Source organism: Penicillium lagena (genome assembly GCF_028827675.1).
Source record: "Penicillium lagena strain IBT 129212 chromosome Unknown utg000007l_segment0_segment0, whole genome shotgun sequence".
Classification (NCBI taxonomy): Eukaryota; Fungi; Ascomycota; class Eurotiomycetes; order Eurotiales; family Aspergillaceae; genus Penicillium; species Penicillium lagena.
In genome coordinates this window covers 149,106-170,009 of record NW_026623228.1, presented here as the reverse complement: position 1 = coordinate 170,009, position 20,904 = coordinate 149,106, and the positions used below count along the sequence as shown (strand labels likewise).

Genomic DNA, 20,904 nt, shown 5'->3' with positions numbered 1-20,904 from the left:
TGTCGTCGGGGCAACTGCCGATAATAGTCACATGACCTTCCGATAAGCCAAGCGGGTGACTCTTTAGGTAACCTGACTTTGTTCTCCGGACAGCACCATGCGACTGGGAAGAGCGTCTTTTGTTTGTGCACATTGCACTGCGCGGCTTGGTGGGCGGCCATTGCTCTCCACTGCGCGCTTGTCAGCATCGCTGTGGCAACATCCCCGGCGTCTGAATAGCGATGTCGCTTCAACGCGGCCATTCCGGGTTGCCATTGTGGGCTCTGGGCCGGCGGGATTCTACGCTGCCTCTCGTCTGCTGGCCAAACAACACAATACAGTGGTGGATATGTACGAGAAACTCCCGGTTCCATTTGGTCTGGCTCGGTACGGTGTAGCCCCAGATCATCCTGAGGTTAAGGTAGGTTGCGTAGCAATTGCGGATCTAAAAGTGCTTGCTGACAGTGTAAATAGAATTGTGAAGATAAGTTTACAGAGGTTGCATCCTCTCCGCGTTTCAACTTTGTTGGAAACGTTGATCTCGGGAATGATCTACCGCTCTCCAGCCTCAAGCCACACTATGACGCCATTCTCTTCGCCTACGGAGCTTCCAAGGATAAGGAATTGGGGATACCAGGAGAGCAGGCTCTCCGTAGCGTCTACTCGGCACGTGCTTTTGTCGGCTGGTACAATGGTCTCCCCGAGCACCGCGATCTGGAGCCGGACCTAACCAGCGGGGAAGACGCTGTGATCGTGGGCCAAGGCAACGTGGCGCTCGATGTGGCCAGGATTCTGCTTTCCGACGTGGATGCTCTTCGGAGCACTGACATCACCGACTATGCTCTAGAGACATTGTCTAAGAGCCGCATCAAGCGGGTGCGCGTCGTCGGTCGCCGTGGACCTTTGCAGGTCGCATTCACTATCAAGGAAGTTCGTGAACTTTTGAATCTTCCCTCTGTCTCATTCGATCCGATACCAGGGGATATCATGCCCCCGGAATCGGTCATATCTGCCCTTCCCAGGGCACAGAAGCGCCTTATGCAGCTGCTTGCCAAAGGCTCCACAAATGACCCAAAGACGGCAACCAAATCCTGGTCTCTCGACTTTCTTCTTGCGCCAGAGTGCCTGCACTGGTCGCCTATGTATCCCTATCACCTATCACATGTCAAGTTCTCCCGCAACGAGCTTGACCCATCTGACCCGTATAACCCCAGCTCCAAAGTCTCTCCCAAGCTCATGGCCAGTGGGGAACGCGCTCGGGTCAACCTCCCTGCCAGCGTATTTTTCCGCAGTGTCGGTTACAAGTCGCTTCCGCTGCCGGGGCTTGAAGACCTGGGGGTTCAGTTTGACACCAACCGTGGGGTGATTCCCAACGATGGATTTGGCCGCGTTACTAGCCTCTCGAAATTGGGGGAGGACCGGCAGCTACCTGACGGCTCGCTCATCTCCTACGTACCTGGTCTATACTGTGCCGGCTGGGTCAAGCGCGGTCCAACTGGCGTAATTGCCTCGACCATGACTGACGCCTTCACCACTGCCGATGCGATTGTTAAAGATCTGGCAGACAGTCAAGGTTCCTTGCTGCATGCACCTGGCCAAAGCAGTGGGCTAGGCTGGGATGGGGTACGGGCCGAGGCTGAGTCTCGTGGTCTCCGCGCGACATCGTGGCAAGACTGGCAGCGCATCGATGCCGTGGAGCGAGAGTGTGGTCAGAACAAGGGCAAGGTTCGCGATAAGTTTGGACGTGTACAAGAGATGTTGGATGTGATATTAAAGTAAATAATCTTCTTGTACTGATAGTTAGTAGATCTCATTGACCATCATCACTCATGTATAGCAGACTCTCCGCCACTTTCCACTCGTCCACTTCCAATTCCGCCTCATTTCATCGCGTCTTATTCAGATCCTACATTCCGCATACACTATCCGCCACAGGCACATAAGTCGCCTCGACGCGTCCCAGCTGCTCAGCCATACCATCAGTAAGCCGGTTCATGGCAGTAACGCCGATGTTGAAACCGCCCGGTGCCGCATCAATGGCCAAGACATGAATAGAACGGCTGATCTTGCCGGACGTATAGTGCAGCTGGTAACATTTGCCGCAGTTAGGGCTGTTCCAGGCTTTGATAGTGGGCGCCCCTCCAATCAGCGGGAATGTGGGCAGCGACTTGAAGTTGGAATAGCCCAGGCTCTCAAGGCCATTCACTCCATTCGAGCAGGCGACGGTGTTGAGCGACATAGATCCATCGTCGTACTTGGGATCATACGAGACTGAGACCGACTTGGGGGCCACAGCTTCCGTTGTCTCGTCAGGAGTGGTGGGGGCAGCGCTGGCAAGAGTCGCCAAGAGGGCACAGGTGAAGACCTTGATGGACTTCATGGTAGAGAATAAGTTGGTTGGGAAGGTCAAGGACGTAAGGATGAGAGGGAATTTCTTGTGTTGCTGGTTATTGACATCCTCCCAGGAGCTTTATATATATTTTCTCCGATCCTAATCCTCCCAGCCATAGCAACTACTATCGGCTCAAGTTGCTGCATCTGACATTTCTGAGAACCCAAATATAGCTGCACTCGACATGAAATTTCAAGGATACCTTCACATGGCCCGCCATCTGGAGAAACCGGTGCAATGAGACGAGGCCAACGTGCGGGGGAATACGGGTACCAGCGGGCTACCAAGTGAGACAATCTGGCTCTTGTGCAGGGCGAGGGAAGTACAACAGATCCACTTGCTGGAAGGAAATTCGGACTTGCATTCCATGCCACCTTAGGCTTGCACACGCGGGGTGGGTAGCCGCAGCTCACGTTGCATTTTTTCGATCTCTGGAATGGGGAAGTGTATACAACACAGCCCTAACTCGTTCAAAATTTGGTGTGACTGACTTGGAGCCCGTTACTGTAGTGCACATTGTATAGATTAAAATCCACTGAAAAAAAAAAGAAACGAAACAGACAGAGTATCAAAAATCAGTTTATGTTATCAAAAAAAGATCGTCCCCGGGAAGGCTCGAACTTCCAACCTCCTGATTAACAGTCAGACGCGCTAACCAATTGCGCCACGGAGACGATTATTGATGGAAAACATGTTAGAAATAACCCTTAATCAAGAATTTAATTGTCCAATCTCACCTGGGCGAGGAAAACCATACCATAAACCAGGACCAGGTATATCCCTGTTGTGAAGGGCTAGCAGATCTGGGCTATTGGATAGCATGGCAATTAGAGCTACTGGATACGAGGAAGATGGCGGATAGACAGAGAACAGCTGTGAAGATCTGAAGGCACAAGCCGGATTACGTGATCCTGTTTGTCGTTCTTTGTTGCTCTTCTGTATTTAGTCTGTCTGTTTCCTTTTCCCTTCTGTTTCTTCTTCTTCTTTTCTCTAGTTTAAAGATTTTCGTAGAATGTCACTTCTTCCTTTTTGTTGAAACTGGACCCTCACAATAGCAGAGCAGAGATTGAAGTTGGATTCCTACAATAATGAAAGAACTCACTGTGTATATATAGAACAAGGAAGCACAGTCACGTCCGCCCCTAATAAGATGTTTTCTCAGAAGACATTAAGTAACGGCGAAAAGAAGGCGAGCATAACAGTTGCGAATGTTTGCTAAGCGTTGCTAAGAGGAACATGTAATTATAATTGGTATACTGGCCGTTGTTAACACATTGGCATTTTCCGCAGTATGGCCTCTATAATATTCCATATCATGCCTAGGTTGAAACCGTGCTATAGTGTAACATGATGAACTAACTGTGAAAGGTTAACACATGTGTATATTTCGGCACAATTTTCAATTGGCGTCAACTCCTAGTGATATGAGAGGTTTGTGAAGCTCCACTCGTCCAAGGTAATGGGTTCGCCATAAAGTTTATCTTATGGCCGATAGCAATACACGAGAGCAAGGCAGCCTTTGTCGCCTTATGTCGAACCGATAAGAAATATGTATGCATTTTGAGCTCTTCGTGGCCAGACTTGAAACGGGGCTGAAATGGTCCAGTTCGCGCGAGCTGCAAGTGTTGACCCCATATAACTCTTGCTTCTAAGCAGCCTCTTGCTCAAAGAAATGCAGCTCTTGCTTAGTGGTCAATCCAGAATGGACGAGTTTTCCGTTTATGGTCAAAGTGGCGCAGGTACGTGGCACGGGCCGCTCACGGGATTCCCCCAGCAGCCTGTCCACCTGCTCCCTCCTCAAACCTCCATTCGACTGAGATGAATTGGCTCGCAATGGTAAAGGCCACTAGTTGTATCACTAAGGGCCTGTGTAAACGTATTTGACTAAGGTAGAGCAAACATGCACACACTTTCCCCGGAAGGAAAGAGCCAAAGGCAACGGCAAGCAGGCAGTGAGCGTCTGCCTCAGGCCTCTAGGGTACATTCAGAGCCGGGAGTAGACACTTCTAACTCAATCTTATTGGCTAACTTACAATCGCTATCAACTGCCCTAGTAACTGACTTTAGGGGCCGAAACAAAAGTATGATATCCAACCCTGCCCTGCTCCATGCAATGCCAACGTTTTCTCCGCACTTGTCAAAAGCTTGCCAGACTACTGGGACTTAGGGGCCGCTAAACGCACATTATTGAAATCGCTTCTGCTTTTGAGATCTGGAAATATCGATGGTAGTCGAGGATCAATAATCTGTTGGTTATTTGTAAAGAAATCATTTACCCGACAGAGACATCCCCAGATGGCCAGCTCCAACAACACCTTCATTGTTATGGGTTACCTCTACTGGAGTTCTCCCCTCTCACCTGGACCGGCTTGACTTCCGGGGCCCGGCCTTGACTCCATCACAGAGCAACAGCAAGCTGCCTCGAGCGTGGATGTGCTTTGTACCCCCTAGAAATCAAATACCACAAACGTTCCTTATAACAGCCAATTAAGTACAGAAACAAGTCCAGTCAGGATTCGAACCCAATCGGATGTAGAGTGGGCCAATTTCAAACCTTCGGTGGTAGCTACTCATAATGTTTGCGCGTTGAAAATGTGCGAGGCCAGCCCGGAATAATAATCTGTGATGATCGCCGTCGGCTCTGCATCCAATGGCTAGCATGCGGTGGCAGATGTCAAAGTTCAGGATCAAATTGGAGATAGTTTAGTTGCAAAAAAACAATCTGCCCCACGGAGAACGAGACTAAGGACCGCACGTTGACAAACTAATAGCCCGCACGAGCCTCATGAATCTTCCCATTGGTGGGTCGACGTGGACCTATTGGCGTAAGATTAGTCCCGACTCGAGCGCACCCACTTAGTCTGTCGATGGTGCGTTTAGCTCTTAGCATTTCGACTTGCGATCTTAGTCTCAAGGCGACGGAGGGACCCGCGAGGTTCGCCAAATCCTGCACTTCTTCCGAGCGATCGTCACCCTTTTTTTTGGAGCCCTAAAAAATCCATCCAGATCCCCACTATCATCCACAGCTAACTTATAGCGTGCTAGCGATGTGGACAGGGCTCGGCACAGTTTTTCGAATTACCGTGGAGAGAGCTCAGGGGCCGCGTTCTGTCTTGTCCCAATAGGGTATACGGTGCTGACCGAAGGCCGCTAACTAACTAGCATCGCCGACCAGGAGGGAGCCGTGGATTTCCCGAACAGCTAGTGACCAACGGCGTTCGTCCTTTGGAGCTAAGGATCGAGAAGCTTTAGACGGAGAACAGGGTGCGCTGCAGGCCGATCAACCAACACCGGCACGCTGGTTCGTGGCAACTCCCGCGGGATCTTCCACAAATAATTAAATATCCAAGGTCCCTCGACGCATGTTGCTTGTCGCAGCGTTGCAGCATCTTCACCATGGTCATGTTGACCCATCTTCTCCGTTCGCTCGCCCAGGGCCAAGATGGTTCCCTTGCCCGTCGTTGGGAGTTCCAGGAATGGGATCCCCTTGAGGGTACGGACCGCTCACTCTTTATTGCCATTGGCACGGTGGCCTTGCTCTCTTTGATCTCAACGCTGTCCCTACTGTCTTTCCTTACCTACCGTTTCATCTACTGGAAGCGCTATTACAAACACCCATTGGCCCAGAACCAATATGTCGTCCTCATTTACAACCTCCTGCTGGTTGACATGCAGCAGTCCATCGCCTTCTTGTTGTCCCTCTACTGGGTCTCGAAGGGAAGCGTTCATTTTGGTGAGACAGCCTGCTACCTACAAGGATGGTGGATTCAGACAGGAGACCCCGGCAGCGGTCTGTTCGTGCTGTCTATTGCTCTCCACACCAGCGCCGTCGTACTTCGTGGTCGCCAGCTCCCCTATCACATGTTTGTCTACGTTGTCATCGGAATCTGGATGTTCATTCTAGTCATCGGCTTCATTCCCGTGGGACTATGGGGATCAAAGGCCTTCGTCATCTCAGAGGCCGGTTGGGTATGTTGAGATGTTTCTCTTGTTCGTTGTGGTTGTCTGCTAACCTTCTCTCCCCAGTGTTGGCTGAGCCCAACCCATGAAGATGAACGTCTCTGGGGCCACTACTTCTGGATCTTCCTCTCCGAGTTTGGCACAGTCGTTCTTTACGCCATAATGTTCTTCTGGCTCCGTCGCCGTATGAGGCAGGCCAAGATGCTGCGTCGCGGCCAGCAAGAGAGCCTCCAACGCCTCAACCGTGTTGTCGTCTACATGGTTATCTATCCCGTTGTGTATCTTTGCTTGTCGCTGCCGCTGTCAGCGGGTCGTATGTCAACTATGCGGGGCGTGCCTCCCAGCAGGACCTACTTCGGTGTCGCTGGCTGCCTGATGGCGTTCTCGGGGTTTGTCGATGTGTCCGTATACACACTAACTCGTCGCCACCTGTTGATCGACACCGAGCACAGTACCACCGACCCTAACTACGACAACAACACCGACTCCCGCTACCAAACACAGATCAGTGCCCACCCCAAGTCCCGTAAGGGATTCGGCCTCACCTCTCGCTTGAATACGCGATTCCGTCAGAATCCTAAGACCGTCGACATGGACGACACACAAAGCCCTCTGGGCGGCTCCACGGAGAACATTGTTCCTAACAAGGATGTTGAACTCCAAAACTTCCACGGCGTGTATCAACAAACAACCATTGAGATTTTGCACGAGCCCGCCACTTCGGCAGAGTCGGTCGCGCATCCCGAGCGCAGGGGTTCATGATTCCCTATCCATTCCCTGTCCATGACGATTCGTTGTATCTACTTTACGCATTTTATGCCTATCACCTACTAGTTAATTTCTTTAATGCACAAAATCTATATTCAGTAATCCAATACATCCACGCACGATTGTGCAGGATCCTCCTCCTTGCCTGTGTACATAATTTCACGTGGATTTAGCAACTAATTACCGACCTGCCTCGGTACCGACGATCCAAGATAATTCGTCACAAGATACCACCGGCAAAGATATCGTTGATCTGCATTATGGACCTAAGATCCAGGATGGTGCCGTTTCTCGTCCTATTGCGTCCTGAATCTGTCCAATAACTTTTTGGACATCGGCACTGGCACACCTTTCAGTTTATGAGCCATTGCTTAGCTGGTGGAGCGGTGGAGCTGCTTAGCAGTGGGGGATAGGTTTTAGCCGGAAGACGATCTTGGAAAGTTCCCACGCTGGAACCTTGATAAATGGACTTTTTTACTTTGTGGGGCCGTTTTGCTCATGCAAAGGCGTTTCTTGGCTAACCAGTTCTGGGGCTTTCGCCGGATGGCAGATCCCCATGTTGGCGGGCCGTTGCCCGCCGTCCCCGAAATTGTAATCGCTGAATCCACGCGTTCATATTTCCAGAAAAGATGGGACAATTGAGGAACTCCCTGAAGGAGAGGCCGGTAGCAGATACCCTGGTGAACAGGAACATACCGAGACAGGGTTGTACATAGAGTTGCAGGGTTGGCGGAATCCGAGCTTGTACGTTCCGGGTCCTTACATGTGAAGTCTCGAAAGTCAAGAGAAGAAACCTTCCGAATCGAAGATTGGTGACGGGTGGTCAAGGCGGCGACTCGCTTTTCAAAGTTGCGGGTGGAAAGGCGGTCGTTTCTGGCTTCAGAAGCGGTCATTTTCGGACTCAATTTTCCAGGCCCCCATATTATTCTAGATGAATAATAAGAAGATGCCAAGCCTCATCCAATAATGCTTATATTGTAGGGCTTGAGTAGTTTGACTATTGTAAATTTATAATTACGGTCTACTAACTATTCCCCGGTCTCCGGCCCCAGTCCAATGCGCGCGCCGCCGGTCCTTACTATCTATCTCTTATTCCGTCCCAATCTACAATGGATTTTAGTCGCAGCCACATATTTCCCTGTAGACTCGGACTTGTTATTAGACTTCGGAGCTTGAAATGCATCTGTTGAGGATTCCTGCAATCTGTGTCTTGGCTCTGGCAGCTTGCTTTTTTCACGCTTGTGGTCGCTATGCAAATAGCTCTGATCAGAATATGCTTTCTAAGATCTTATATGTTTGAATAATCGTCCAAATACCAGGCTCTGGTTTGCCTCCAGGTATACCCAATAAAATTTCCACTTCGCTGTACAACTCATTATATCCATGCCAGCCTGAGCCACTTTTGTTTCAGTTGCCTGAAATTCAACTTCCTTGCTTTCATATCCATCTCATCCTCCAAGGCATGCCCATCGCGAGTTTGTGCTCTCAGGCGCGTCTGTGAAGAGATGTTAGCAATGAACTCCCTACCGGTAGTCATCGGCGGAATCAACAGCGTCATTTCTTTGGTTTATGAGGTGTGCAATGTGCAGCGTCGAGAGGCTTCAACAATGATGACATTTTGTCGAACGTAGTATCTGAGCTCGGTGATTCATATGGAAATCGCGGCCCTAAACGAAAAAGCTCATTCGTAGTAGGGGCGGGTAGGCCACAACATCTGCTCAGAAGCCGCCACTGAGAGGATACAGTATTGATATTTACCCGGGGAACTTAAACCACTCTCGCAAAAGCAGCAGCAGCTTGAATAGAGGGATGAGATGAGCAGAAGCATATCCCAAGCATTGCGCTGCCAGACCATAGGCCAGCCACACTGGGTAAACGCGATCCGCCATCCAACACCCTTTGATAGCTAAATCCAAAGATAGCTTGCAGAATGACAAATACTTACCTGAAGGAGAAAAAGGTAGGCTTAGGTTTGTGGAACGAGAACGACAACTAAGGCGGTGCAAACCCTGCTACAACCGCCGCGACTTGGCTAACCAAAAATACAGTAGTACTCGTAGTGACAGAGCAGGACTCTAGACGACTAGTTCAATACTGCCATAGACCCTGACCCGGGTTCTGGGGTTAGTCCAACAAGCTGTTGGTTTCACGCCGGAGGCGCAGCACACCAACCTCCCAAAGTGAAAGCTGTCGGCTTACGCCACAAGAAGAAGGTCATAAGGGGTTTCGGTGTTCCTGAACCGTTACGGGGTCCCCGGAAGGCAGAGATATTCCATGGTCACGTTGGATTGAGTAGATGTTTCGCAGGCCGCCATTTCGATGCAATGCCCTTGTGCTGCAATCGAGTGTTGCACAAACGTTGGCCCGTTTCGCCCGACCTCGACCATTCAAAGAGAGCCAAGATCATTCTTGCATGGCACCGGTTTGTGTTAAACAAACCGTCAGTGGTTGTGCCACCAACGGGGCTAATCTAAGACACCAGCAACAGCTTTTATATCCCTCACCCCCCTCTGAATCTGGAAGTTTACGGCCACTTCCCCAAACCATGCTCATCATGGCGGTATATCCCTTATTATGGCTCCTGGGGGGCTTCTCGGCCTTGGCCCAGGTCCAAGTGTTCACTCCTCCAGGACAGACTGATATCACGTATAGCGTCAACATCCCCACGGACACCGCGACCTTGGGTTCGGGGCCCGTTTACTTCCAACTCAAATCCACGAGTCCCGTCCAGTGGTTTGCATGGGGCCAGGGCGACCAAATGCAAGGTGCAAACATTTTCGTGGTATATGCCTCGGGTGATACTGATAATGTGACGGTGTCTCCTCGGCTGGGTGAAGGCCACTTCGAGCCACGATACAATCATGACGCACGGGTGTCGCTCCTCGACGGTAGCGGGGTGAAGGATGGAACCATCACGGCCAATATTCGATGCGACACCTGCATTGCATGGTCGGATGGAAGGGCAAACGTCACCAGCACCGCCAGTCCCTACATCTGGGCCGTGAAATATGGGCCGCCGCTAGACACCAGCGACGTGAGGGCGACCATCACCAAACATGATGATATGGGAGGTGCTACCGTCAACATGAGAAGATCCACCGGCGGCCACATCGCCAACCCATTTTCCAATGCGCTCGACTCCAGTGTAGCAGAGGCTGTCGGGCCACCGTTTGACATTGAGTCAATATATCGGCAACGGATCGCCCACGCCGCGCTGATGATTGTCGCGTTTGTGGTCTTCTTTCCGATCTTCGCTCTGGGGCTGCATCTTTTCCCGGCCCTGTGGACGGTGAGAATCCATGGTCTCGCGCAGATTTTCACCCTGATGATATCCATTGCCGGTATGGGTCTCGGGGTCTCCATGGCGCATGCGTTCGAGATGCTTCAGCACCACCACCCGATCATTGGCCTCGTGGTCATCAGTGGACTGGTTCTGTTCCAGCCCTTCATGGGCCTTCTTCAGCACCGGCATTTCCGCCAGACGGGGGGCAAGAGCGCCTTTGCGTATCTGCACCGGTGGTTTGGCCGGGCGATGATCGTTTTGGGGATTGTCAATGTGGGCTTGGGATTCCGCATGACTCGAGAGGCCAACCCGGGGGCAGCGCCTCGGGCAGTGATCATTGCGTACAGTGTCGTGGCAGGCGTAGTGGGCGTAGGATACGTGGTGGTGGTGGGCGAGCGTAGCCGGCCTCGGGCCGCTTAGTTTAGTTTCGCGCGGACTGACGCCGTGACATCATGATCGTCTTCAAAAGACAACTTAGTTTATGACGCTGCGCCCCTGGCCCCCGGACAACAGACATGCCCCGATTTCTCACCCCAATCTCTCCCTCCTAGATGGCCACACAATGCCATTGCACACGGTCGCCCTCGGCGCCGCTTTGACTCCCACCGTTCTACATACTCTCATCAATCATGTAAGTGTCGTTCTCTGCAAGGAGGCAATGTGCTGATCCCCTGCCCGCCGCAACCCGCCAGTACCTGCATCGCAAGTCACTCCGCAATCAGCCCTCCGTCCACATCACCTACGATGAAGGCATCCAGATTATCCGCAAGTTCTTGGCCTACGCCTCCAAGCACCCGGTCGAGGATCTCCAATCCTTTACGCGTCAGTCGGTGCCAAGCCCTCACTGGGTGAAGACCGAGACCGTGACGATCCCAGAGGAATCCTTGTCGGCGGCTGCAGATGCGCTCTCGAAACAGCTGGGTCCCAGGGGCATTGCGCGGGTGGGTGGTAAGAAGTGGTGGCAATGGCGGGGGCCGTCCGAAGAGCTGAAGGGGGAGTGGATTGAGATGCGCAGTGACTACAACAAGGCCAAGAAGTCGGGCCAGCGCAGCAACCGCATCATGCTGTATATCCACGGCGGTGCCTACTTCTTTGGGAGCGTGGACACCCATCGGTATATGCTGCAGCGCCATGCGCGAAAGCTGAAGGGCCGCGTCTTTGCCCCAGATTATCGGTTGGCACCGCAATTCCCTTTTCCGTGCGCGCTCCAGGACTCCCTGGCGACATATCTCTGGCTGCTGGAAACCTACGAGCCCACGGAAATCATCCTTGCTGGGGATTCCGCCGGTGGCGGATTGGCCTTGTCGATGCTGGTCATCATGCGTGATCAGGGTATCCCTTTGCCGGCGGGAGCAATTTTGATCTCTCCTTGGGCTGATCTAACGCATTCCTTCCCGAGCATTGTCGCGGACAGCCCCGGGGACTATATTCCTCCATATGGATTCAGGCACAAGCCGTCCATTGCCTGGCCTCCACCCAACGCCGACGAGATTCTCAAGATCAAGAAGCTGTCTCGGAAGGAGACAGTGACCGCTCAGGACGTAGAGGAGGCCGTCCCGGCTGCAAATACCGAGGCAGAGGAGAACGCAGTTCGCGGCTTCACCCTCCACGAAAACAAGCCGGTGTCCACGGGGCCTGCGTATCCTGGGCAGCAGCAAAATCCGGATCCGGCCACCTTGTACACCGAGCCAGACAATATCCACGTTGTCTTAGATGGCAAGACTGTGGAACTTAAGGACCAGATTCAGATGTACACGACCAACCAGCTGATCTCGCATCCTCTTGTCTCGCCCGTTTTGCAACCATCGTTGGGTGGCCTTCCGCCTTTGCAAATTCTGAGCGGTGGTGGCGAGACACTCCGTGATGAGCAATTCTACCTGGCCCACAAAGCAGCGGATCCGTCTGCGTACCCTCCAAGCGACGTCTACCTCAACGAGCACGACCCAGAGCGAAAAATACTCAACCAGTATGGCCCCACCTATGTGCAGCTTCAAGTGTGGGACAATTTATGCCATGTGGCTCCCACTCTCAGCTTTACAAGACCAGCCAAGTACATGTTTCGTTCCATCTCGCAGTTTGGCTCGTGGGCACTGGCGCGTGCTCAAAAAGCTGAGGTTGAGATTGTGGATGAAAGCGTTCTCTCACCCGTCTCGACCAGTGGCTCAGACGATCCGGACAATCAAGGTTCTGGATCTGACTCCGCTAAAAGACCACCGGTGGACTCTGTGGGAAAGGCTGGAGACCCCTTGCCTGCGTTCTATAAGTACATGATCCGCCAGAGAGTCGACAAACGCGGGCGTATCTACCACCTGGACCCACCGACCTCATATCCCGTACTGGATATTCCGCCTGCTCAAGTTGGAGCCATCAATCCGGTACTCATCCGGAAATGGCTCGATGCCAAGCACGAATGGGATATCAAGTTTGCGAAGGAGAAGCTACGCTTCCAGGGTCGGCGTATTAAGGAGATGGCGCATGGCTTCCAAGATTTTGAAGGCGAGCATCCACCTGCGAGCTCGCTTGCTGCACGAAGAGCTGCCCCAGGCGTGCTACCGAAATGGCAGGCCAAGAAGAACTACGGTCTGATGCTCTGGAGCGGCTGGGGAAGCAAGCATGATGAACACACGTTGGAAAAGGAGCACCAGGCAGAGAAGTCTGGACGGCCGTCTACCCGCACAAGCGTGGATGCTGGGCAGGCTGGCGACTGGTCTAGTGAGCCATCCAAGAAAGAACAGCCAGATACCCAAGACCCTTCTTCCATCAATGAAAAATCGAAATCTGCTGATCCCGGAACGGTCACCTGGGATGAAAAGGCGCGTCCAAGTGCGGATGCCCTGTCGGGACGGTTTTCTGGTGAAGCTGGCTCAGCATATACACGTCCTGGGTCGACACGTCCTGGGTCGGAGAAGAGCGCGGGACCGCTTCTCGTGTTGCCAGGGATGGATAACCAGAAGCTCTATCACGAGAATGCGAGTACAAGGGCCCTTTTCCATGCAGCCATGACCTCCGATGTCTCTCTGTCCCTCAGCAAACACCGCCCAGGGTCGGGTAATGGATCTGTGGCTGGTCGCAGCGAGCTCATTTCGGACAGTGCTAGTACTATCGGTGGCGACACTGACTCCGTGGCCGTGACCAGTGTCGCTCCAGATGGAGCCAGCACGCGTGCTGTAGTCCACGCCAGGGGCATCATTGGTGAGATGAAGGCAAATGATGGCGTTCGCCTATCCACGGATACTTTGTCTGTCGCTGGCCGGGACTCGATATCGCTGCGACCCGGCATGCCGTCAAGAGATGAGTTCAAAACCGCCGAAGAACATCTGTAACCGCACACTATTTACAACCATCTGTCACCATCTGTATACAATCTTTTTGATTTCCTATCTTTGTTTGTTCCACCAGTTGCGAGGGCTTTTGACCATACCCCCTGAGACATTTCATTGGTTGTCCTTCATCGCATACCCAGCCACTAAATTGTGGGATATACACGACTTGGGATTATATGGCAGCATTTCATATCGTTCTTCCTTTGTGAATACCCCATATCTAGTTTCGCAATCAACCTTGCATCGACAGACTTTTTTTTTTTGGAAGAAACCGTCATTGTGGCTGGAGATAGACATTTGATAAAAAACTATGATACAAGCCGACCCCCATACTTCGGCATACAACCTAGCTATACAATGTCGAATAATGTACAGAGATACCATAATAGCCGAAGCCTAGGCTGTCAGCGCCATTCTAGACCAATCTTCCGGGCCACCTGCTCCGCAACATCCATAAAAGCCTGGCGTCGCACACTACGCTCGGCCGACTCCTCCGCCACAACAGTGGGCATTCCACGATCTGCATCTTCGCACACCTGTGCATCAAGCGGAATATCACCGAGAAAATCCACACCTAACCGCCTGCACTCGGCCACCACACCACGGTCCTCTGCATGCGCATGACCGCTATGCTCACCGTGCGAAAAGATTCGAGTCTGATGCCCGCACTGCGGACACGCGAAATAGGCCATATTCCGAACCATCCCGAGCACGGGCACATCCATGCGCTGGAACATGCCGAACCCGCGCACGGCATCTCGCAGCGCGATGTCTTGTGGCGTCGTTACGATCACAGCCCCGTCGATGATGACTTCTTGGTTGATGGTGAGCTGGACGTCGCCTGTTCCTGGTGGAAGATCCAGAACGAGGACATCAAGCGGGCCCCACGAGACGGAATGTAGCAGCTGGTGCATCGCTTTCGTCACCATTAGCCCGCGCCAAGAGATCGGAGTTGTGTCCATAGGTGCTTCGGCGGTTGGGTTGTCGGATTGTGTTTGAGGGAGGAGGTAACCCATTGACATGGACTTGAGGCCGTAGTTTGTTAGTGGGAGGAGGCAGTTATCTGGAAGTTGAAAAAAAATATCAATATATTGTTATCGTTCTGGCCTGGGAGCCCATCCAGCAAGGTCGTCTCACTTTCGTCTAGGCGAGGTTCGCCTGATAGATTCAAGAGGGTTGGGATAGATGGGCCAAAGATATCTGTGTCGAGTATTCCAGTCCGGATACCGCGGCGAGCAAAGGAGAGGGCGAGATTTACTAATGTTAGGGGACATGTTTAGCTCCATGACCTCACAAACAGCTCCAGGTTTAAGCAAATGGTCCTTGATTTGGGGGAAGATAAGAAGCAATTAAAAATAAAAAGAATCAACCAACCCGCGAGAGTCGACTTGCCCACCCCTCCCTTGGCCGAGGAAACAGCAACCACTTTCTTGACATCTCGGATCTTGCGCTTCTCAGGCAGTCCACGCCGTCGAGGAAAAGATGGTGGTGTGCCAGAGCGTGGGAGTCCCTAGCAGTAATGTGTTAGTGTAAGTGATTTGATGGGGACTAGAGAGCACACTTACCAGGGGATTGTCATGCTGGAGAACTCGCCCTGTGGAAAAGAACCTCCCACGCACTAGGGATATACCACCTGGTGATAGTATCATGTTAGACAGGATACTCTGTAAGGCAAAAGTCCGAGCAAAGTGCGAGATCAACGACGTGGAAGTCACGAACAAAGGGGTAACACAAAGACGCGGGAGAACAGGAGAAGTGACGAAAAACAACGGACAAGATGAAGCAAAAGACCTGATTCTGCCCGCCGGTAGACAGCCACCGCCCTGGATGCCGCCCGCCTAGGCCTGATGGGGATAGTTTGGCCGCGATCCGCTTATCGCAAACCAAAAGAAAAAACCGAAGGGCTTTCCTTCCATCAACCATGGCGCCAGGCAAGACACATCCAGGACGGTCGCTGGCAGACCAGCTGGCAGATCTTGAGGATCCGACTCCCAAAGGTATGCAACATGCTTACTTTTTCTTCACTGGGGGACATTGAGAGCTGACATGGGGAATCCAGATTTCGATCCCGAGGATCTTGATCGTGATGGTCAGTCCAGCGATGAAGAGACTGGCAAGCCGTCAGATGTGAATGCTGGCCGAGAGCATTATCAAGCAGTCGGGTGAGTAGAGTGACCTACCAAAGCAAAACAAAAGGATAGGCTGATGAAGGCGAAACAGAAAAGCAAAGCTGCGGAAGCAGGACCCAGTTGTACTGGGAAAACAATACGCTGGTGCGCGAGTTAGTCGGGATGCACTTGAGGCAGACAGTGATGATGATCCATTTGCGGCACTTTCCGATGAGAGTGATCAAAGTGTCAGTGATGAGATTGAGTCCTCGAGCGAGGAATCGTCCACCGGCCGCAGTGGGCTGGGAGATGGAACAGAGGAGCGCTCAGAGCACAACTCAAAGACAGGCCAAATAGGCGGGAAATCTACCTTACCGAAAAAGAAGGCTTCGAAAAACAAAGAAACCACCGTGACATCACAATCCCCATCAAGGTACAAGATAGTATCGTCGCAGAACTCGTCCACGAGCCGAGGAAAAGAGGACCTCACCACCTCGGCGGACGAGTCTGACTCAGAATCGGCACTCCTCGCCTCCATATCGGACGACGAGCTCGACACTGTCGGGGATGGGAGTATCATCGGGGATCAGCTCGGTGAGGTTGTCGAGGACGTCGAAATGGATGATTTCGACGTAGACTCAGAGAATGCCCTTGAAGAGGTGCGGGATGAAGATGTATCGAGCGAAGAGGAAAACCAGCAGGGAGCACAAGCAGAGGGCCGCGATGCGGAAAGTATGGACGATGATGAAGATGAGCAGCTCAACCAGAAGAACAGCAAGAGGGTCCATTTCGAGAAGTCTCGGTCGAAGGAAACGAAGGATGATCGGGAAGAGTTACGAAAGCTGATGGCATCGGATCAGAAGACAATCGCGGCAACGATCTCGCAAGCTGCCAAGGCAGATGCGGTAAAGGGGAGGGCAGTCAAGGAGCAACGTACAGTGTTTGACGCGTTGTTGAACACGAGGATCAAGCTTCAGAAAGGCTTGACGGTGATGAACGAAGCGGTCGTGATGATTGGGGAAGAGGATGATGGGATGGAAGAGAACGGGGAGGCAATCAAGTCAGCTGAATCGGCAGCCCTCGCCCTATGGTCTACGCTGGAGGAACTACGTCTCGCATTGACGGATTCCCACGCCAAAGACGAGACCAAAAAACGCAAGAGACCTTCTTCTATCTCTTCAGCGACCTCCTCGCCATCCCTCTGGGCACGTATGGAGGAGCTGGAATCCGCTTCTCGCGCCCATCGTCGTGCTGTGCTCGATAAGTGGTCTGCCAAAGTAAGAGGCGCCTCCACCTCTCTTCCCAATGCCCGGGGCAAGCTTCTGGGCTCTGCCTCTGGCCAGCAAACCATCACAGCCGTCCTCGATGCGCACATTGCCACAGAAATCGGAGAGCGCGCGTCCAAACGTTCTCGCTCGTCAGAGGGCCACCATGAGCCTGTTTACGACGACACCATTTTCTACCAGTCCCTTCTTCGAGATCTCGTCGAGCAACGAATGTCCTCATCGGACGCCATGACGAACGGTCTCGACACTCTCCACCAACTGCCGTCTCGCCTGCCCATCCACCCCGTCACGGGTATGCGCAACGACAAGGTGAAGCGAGACATCGACACTCGCGCCTCCAAAGGCCGCAAGATGCGATTCAATGTTCACGAGAAGCTGCAGAACTTCATGGCTCCGGAAGATCGTGGGGCGTGGAGTACTCGGGCCCGCGACGAGTTTTTCGCCTCTCTGCTTGGCAAGACTGCCAGTGGCCTGCTGGGCGAGGCAGACGAGAGTGCCAGTGGCGAGGACAGTGATGATGACCGTGAAGAGAGCGGATTGAGACTGTTTCGCACCTAAATGATCCGTCTACAGGCCTATATGCCTTGACTTGTGTATAGATAGCAATGATGCATGTCCATGATACTGATCCGAGAGTTTGTACATGCTTTTAATTGTATTGCAAGCAGCATAATCAAATTTACACCTTGACTTTGATCTACTAGACTTCGAGACTGTCATCTTCATTCCGCCATGATGCCCGTGCAGGAAGTTAACGAGTTCACTGTCGCCGGCTTGAACAACTGGCCATGAAGCCGTTCAACGCCGTAGAGATCGGCTGTACCGTCAGGAGGCCTTTTTGACCAAATCTCCGAGCTTTGGAGATATATCAGATCGTGTCCAATTCCGAATGAGGATGCGAGCAGTGAGATTCCGTCAATGTCACAATCCCACTAAGGTTTATTATGTCCAAGTTGTTAGATTCAGTCGATGACCGTGACACGGCATTAGGGCATCGCGGTCACGGGGCCTGATCGTTATCACCACTGCCAACCTTGGCCCCTCGCTGAATCTTCTATCCCAGAGTTATTCTTGCTCAGAGTATTCTATGAGTAGGTCATCGAACACTTCCGTCATCCGTCGCGGTATTTCGTGCTTGAGACAATGGCGTCATGGCTTCCCCACATGCCGATCAATCCAACAAGGGGCGCTGCTTTCTCCGCGTCCGTCAGCCGTGATCTCTCTCGACAACTGCTCATCTCGCTCGAGTCTCCAGGTCGAGATCTCTTGCCGGACTTTTCTGCACTTTGGGGTTTAGTTTATTTTTTTGGTTGACTTAAGCGCCCGGTGCGCGGTGTTAGACCCTTTGGGATCCCAGATCTAGTCAAACCCAGTATGCGCCTCGACTGGCAGGCCCCGCTGGGACTGGGCTCCCTCTGTGCTTCGGTGCTCTCCTACTTCTGCAGCGAGCAGCAGGGCGCCGTCTCGCACCACCCCGTCCTGCCGCCATCGTATCCGCTGGCTGTCCGCAACCCGTACCTATCGACATGGATGCCCAGCGACCGGGTTCAGAATCTGCCGCATGCTGAGCCTCAATTCTGGGCCGGCCAGAACCTGGGCTGGTCCGTGATCGTGCGTGTAGATGGTCGTGCATATAGCTTGATGGGCGTGCAGAATGCCAACGCCAGCGGCATCCACCCTGCCATCGTGCACCGCGCCGAGTTCACGGCGTCGCACTCGGTCTTTGATCTCTCGGCTGGACCGGTGGCGCTGACCTTGGACTTTTTCTCGCCTGTTTCACCCTCAAATTACCTGCGACACTCTCTTCCCTTCAGTTAGTATCTCTTATTCGGACCACATGGATTGCATTGAGACTAACAGGGCGGTGCCAGGCTACCTAACGGTGCATGTTACCAAATCTCGTGGACACGATATCCAGGTCTATTCAGACATCGACGGCAGATGGACAGGCCGACCACGGCGCTCGCAAAGTGCCTTTGAAGAGGCAGATGGGCTCGCGTATTACTCGCTTACCGTTCCGACCGCAAGAAAATATGCCGAGGCCAACGACATGGCTCTCTGGGGTCGAGCAATTCTTGCATCTCGTCCGTCGGACTCCAGCACACTCACTTCGTCCTCGGGGAACGCTGCTGCAGTGCGTGGCTTGTTCGCCGGAGAGGGTATTCTCGCTGGAGTGCACGAAACATGGTCTCATGAAAGTGTAGTCGCACTGGCCCATGATCTGGGTAAAGTGGATGGTGGTGCCTCAGTGAATTTTGTTGTTGGTTACGAACGAGACCATGCCATCAATTATCTGGGAGAGCCGCAGACGGGGTACTATCGGGCAAAGTACCCAACGACGTCGAAGGCCCTTTCATTCTTCATGGACGACTATGCAGATGCATTGTTGGAGTCCGTGAAGCTGGACCAGGAGCTGGCTTCTTCGGCTACAGCTGCAGCAGGCCCAAAATACGCAGATATTGTTACTTTGTCCACTCGCCAGGCCTATGGGGGAATTGACGTGACCATTCCCGCCGACTCACTTGACACCAATGAAGTATTGGCGTTTATCAAGGAGCTATCCAGCGACGGAAATGTCAACACAATCGATGTGATCATGCCCGCGTTCCCCATCTATTATGTTATGGACCCAGATTACATTCGGCTACTGCTTGAACCCGTGATGAAGTACCTGGACGCTGGCCGTTGGCGACTACCCTACACCATCCATGACCTTGGATCAAGCTATCCGCACGCCGTTGGACATGATGACCAGCGCGCAGAACCTATGCCCATCGAGGAATGTGGAAACCTGCTCATCTTGGCGCTTGCCTACGTTCGCGCCACCGGCGATGTCAGCTGGGCTGCTCAGTATACGGAGATCTTCAAGAAGTACGCAGACTACCTTGCCCATAACAGCATTGACATCGCCAATCAACTGTCGTCCAATGATGCGGCTGGCCCACTGCCCAATGAGACCAACCTCGCGATCAAGGCCGCTGTCGGTCTCAAAGCCTTTGGTGAAATGAGCGGTTACGAGTATTACTCGCGTGTTGGCAACGAGCATGCAAGCCTCTTCTTCGAGCAGGGTCTGGGTACAGACGATGAGAAGACTCATTTTGTGCTTAGATACCCAGACCGGCCAAAGAGTTGGAAAACACCGTACAATCTCTTCCCAGACGTGCTCTTCGATTTGGATACCTTCCCTGAGGAGGCTTACAAGATGAATGATAATTTCTTCCGATCTAAATCTGTCCGGGGGAGTATGGTGTGCCGCTCGATAACCGGCAGGACTGGGCTAAGTCCGACTGGAACATGTGGTTGGCCGGCACCTTTGGGACGACGACTCGTGACGAGTTTGTCGATGACCTCTGGGCATTCATGACCAGCGGCAAACATACCTGGCCGTTCTCTGATCGTTATGTTGCCACATCGAAGAAGGGAGCCAACCCTGGCACTCCCATATTGTGTCGAGCTCGCCCAACAGTTGGCGGCCACTTCGCTTTACTTGCTTTACAAGGCCCACGGTCCATGAAATCTTTGTCTCGATATCCATCCGGACCTGGGATTTCGAGACAAGACTATGGCCAGGCGGAGGCTCGGTTTAGGAGCCGCATCGAAGAGCTGTGATTTGTTTGTGGTGGTATAGGTGACTCGATGCCATATTCTCACATCGAGATTCCTGAGTACAAAGAATACATTTGAAATGCCATTAGCGTTTCGATATGCACACCTCTAGCCTCTGCTTCGCTTTGCTTGGTGAAATTCTTCCAAAGAGAATTGACAACATAGTCGTAGATCGATTTTGGAGGTGCCATGTCCAAGG

The 20,904-nt window shown here is 52.6% G+C and overlaps 8 protein-coding genes across 8 annotated transcripts; 6 read left to right on the top strand and 2 right to left on the bottom strand.

Moving 5' to 3' along the window:
• Positions 1-97: 97 nt before the first annotated feature.
• Positions 98-1,758, top strand: N7510_009554 (NADPH-adrenodoxin reductase; the record flags this gene model as incomplete). Its single annotated transcript, XM_056981479.1, has 2 exons — positions 98-400; positions 454-1,758. The coding sequence occupies 2 exons, from the start codon at positions 98-100 to the stop codon at positions 1,756-1,758; spliced, it is 1,608 nt and encodes a 535-aa protein (XP_056829315.1).
• Positions 1,759-1,885: 127 nt separating this feature from the next.
• aspf13 (allergenic cerato-platanin Asp F13) lies at positions 1,886-2,359 on the bottom strand (the record flags this gene model as incomplete). Its single annotated transcript, XM_056981478.1, has 1 exon — positions 1,886-2,359. The coding sequence occupies one exon, from the start codon at positions 2,357-2,359 to the stop codon at positions 1,886-1,888; it is 474 nt and encodes a 157-aa protein (XP_056829314.1).
• Positions 2,360-5,767: 3,408 nt separating this feature from the next.
• On the top strand, positions 5,768-7,093 carry gprD (the record flags this gene model as incomplete). The annotated part of the gene is made up of 2 exons (XM_056981477.1): positions 5,768-6,340; positions 6,398-7,093. 2 exons carry the CDS (start codon positions 5,768-5,770, stop codon positions 7,091-7,093), a joined length of 1,269 nt encoding a protein of 422 aa, XP_056829313.1.
• A 2,551-nt stretch (positions 7,094-9,644) lies between these two features.
• N7510_009551 (cytochrome and DOMON domain-containing protein) lies at positions 9,645-10,802 on the top strand (the record flags this gene model as incomplete). Its single annotated transcript, XM_056981476.1, has 1 exon — positions 9,645-10,802. One exon carries the CDS (start codon positions 9,645-9,647, stop codon positions 10,800-10,802), a length of 1,158 nt encoding a protein of 385 aa, XP_056829312.1.
• Positions 10,803-10,944: 142 nt separating this feature from the next.
• Positions 10,945-13,705, top strand: N7510_009550 (uncharacterized protein; the record flags this gene model as incomplete). The annotated part of the gene is made up of 2 exons (XM_056981475.1): positions 10,945-11,013; positions 11,075-13,705. The coding sequence occupies 2 exons, from the start codon at positions 10,945-10,947 to the stop codon at positions 13,703-13,705; spliced, it is 2,700 nt and encodes an 899-aa protein (XP_056829311.1).
• A 404-nt stretch (positions 13,706-14,109) lies between these two features.
• N7510_009549 (Mrp/NBP35 family ATP-binding protein) lies at positions 14,110-15,354 on the bottom strand (the record flags this gene model as incomplete). The annotated part of the gene is made up of 4 exons (XM_056981474.1): positions 14,110-14,768; positions 14,843-14,962; positions 15,080-15,215; positions 15,271-15,354. The coding sequence occupies 4 exons, from the start codon at positions 15,352-15,354 to the stop codon at positions 14,110-14,112; spliced, it is 999 nt and encodes a 332-aa protein (XP_056829310.1).
• A 272-nt stretch (positions 15,355-15,626) lies between these two features.
• Positions 15,627-17,657, top strand: N7510_009548 (AATF family protein; the record flags this gene model as incomplete). Its single annotated transcript, XM_056981473.1, has 2 exons — positions 15,627-15,702; positions 15,955-17,657. The coding sequence occupies 2 exons, from the start codon at positions 15,627-15,629 to the stop codon at positions 17,655-17,657; spliced, it is 1,779 nt and encodes a 592-aa protein (XP_056829309.1).
• Positions 17,658-18,473: 816 nt separating this feature from the next.
• N7510_009547 (putative glutaminase) lies at positions 18,474-20,708 on the top strand (the record flags this gene model as incomplete). The annotated part of the gene is given in 3 exon segments (XM_056981472.1): positions 18,474-18,912; positions 18,971-20,331; positions 20,343-20,708. 3 exon segments carry the CDS (start codon positions 18,474-18,476, stop codon positions 20,706-20,708), a joined length of 2,166 nt encoding a protein of 721 aa, XP_056829308.1.
• Between the last annotated feature and the right edge of the window lie 196 nt (positions 20,709-20,904).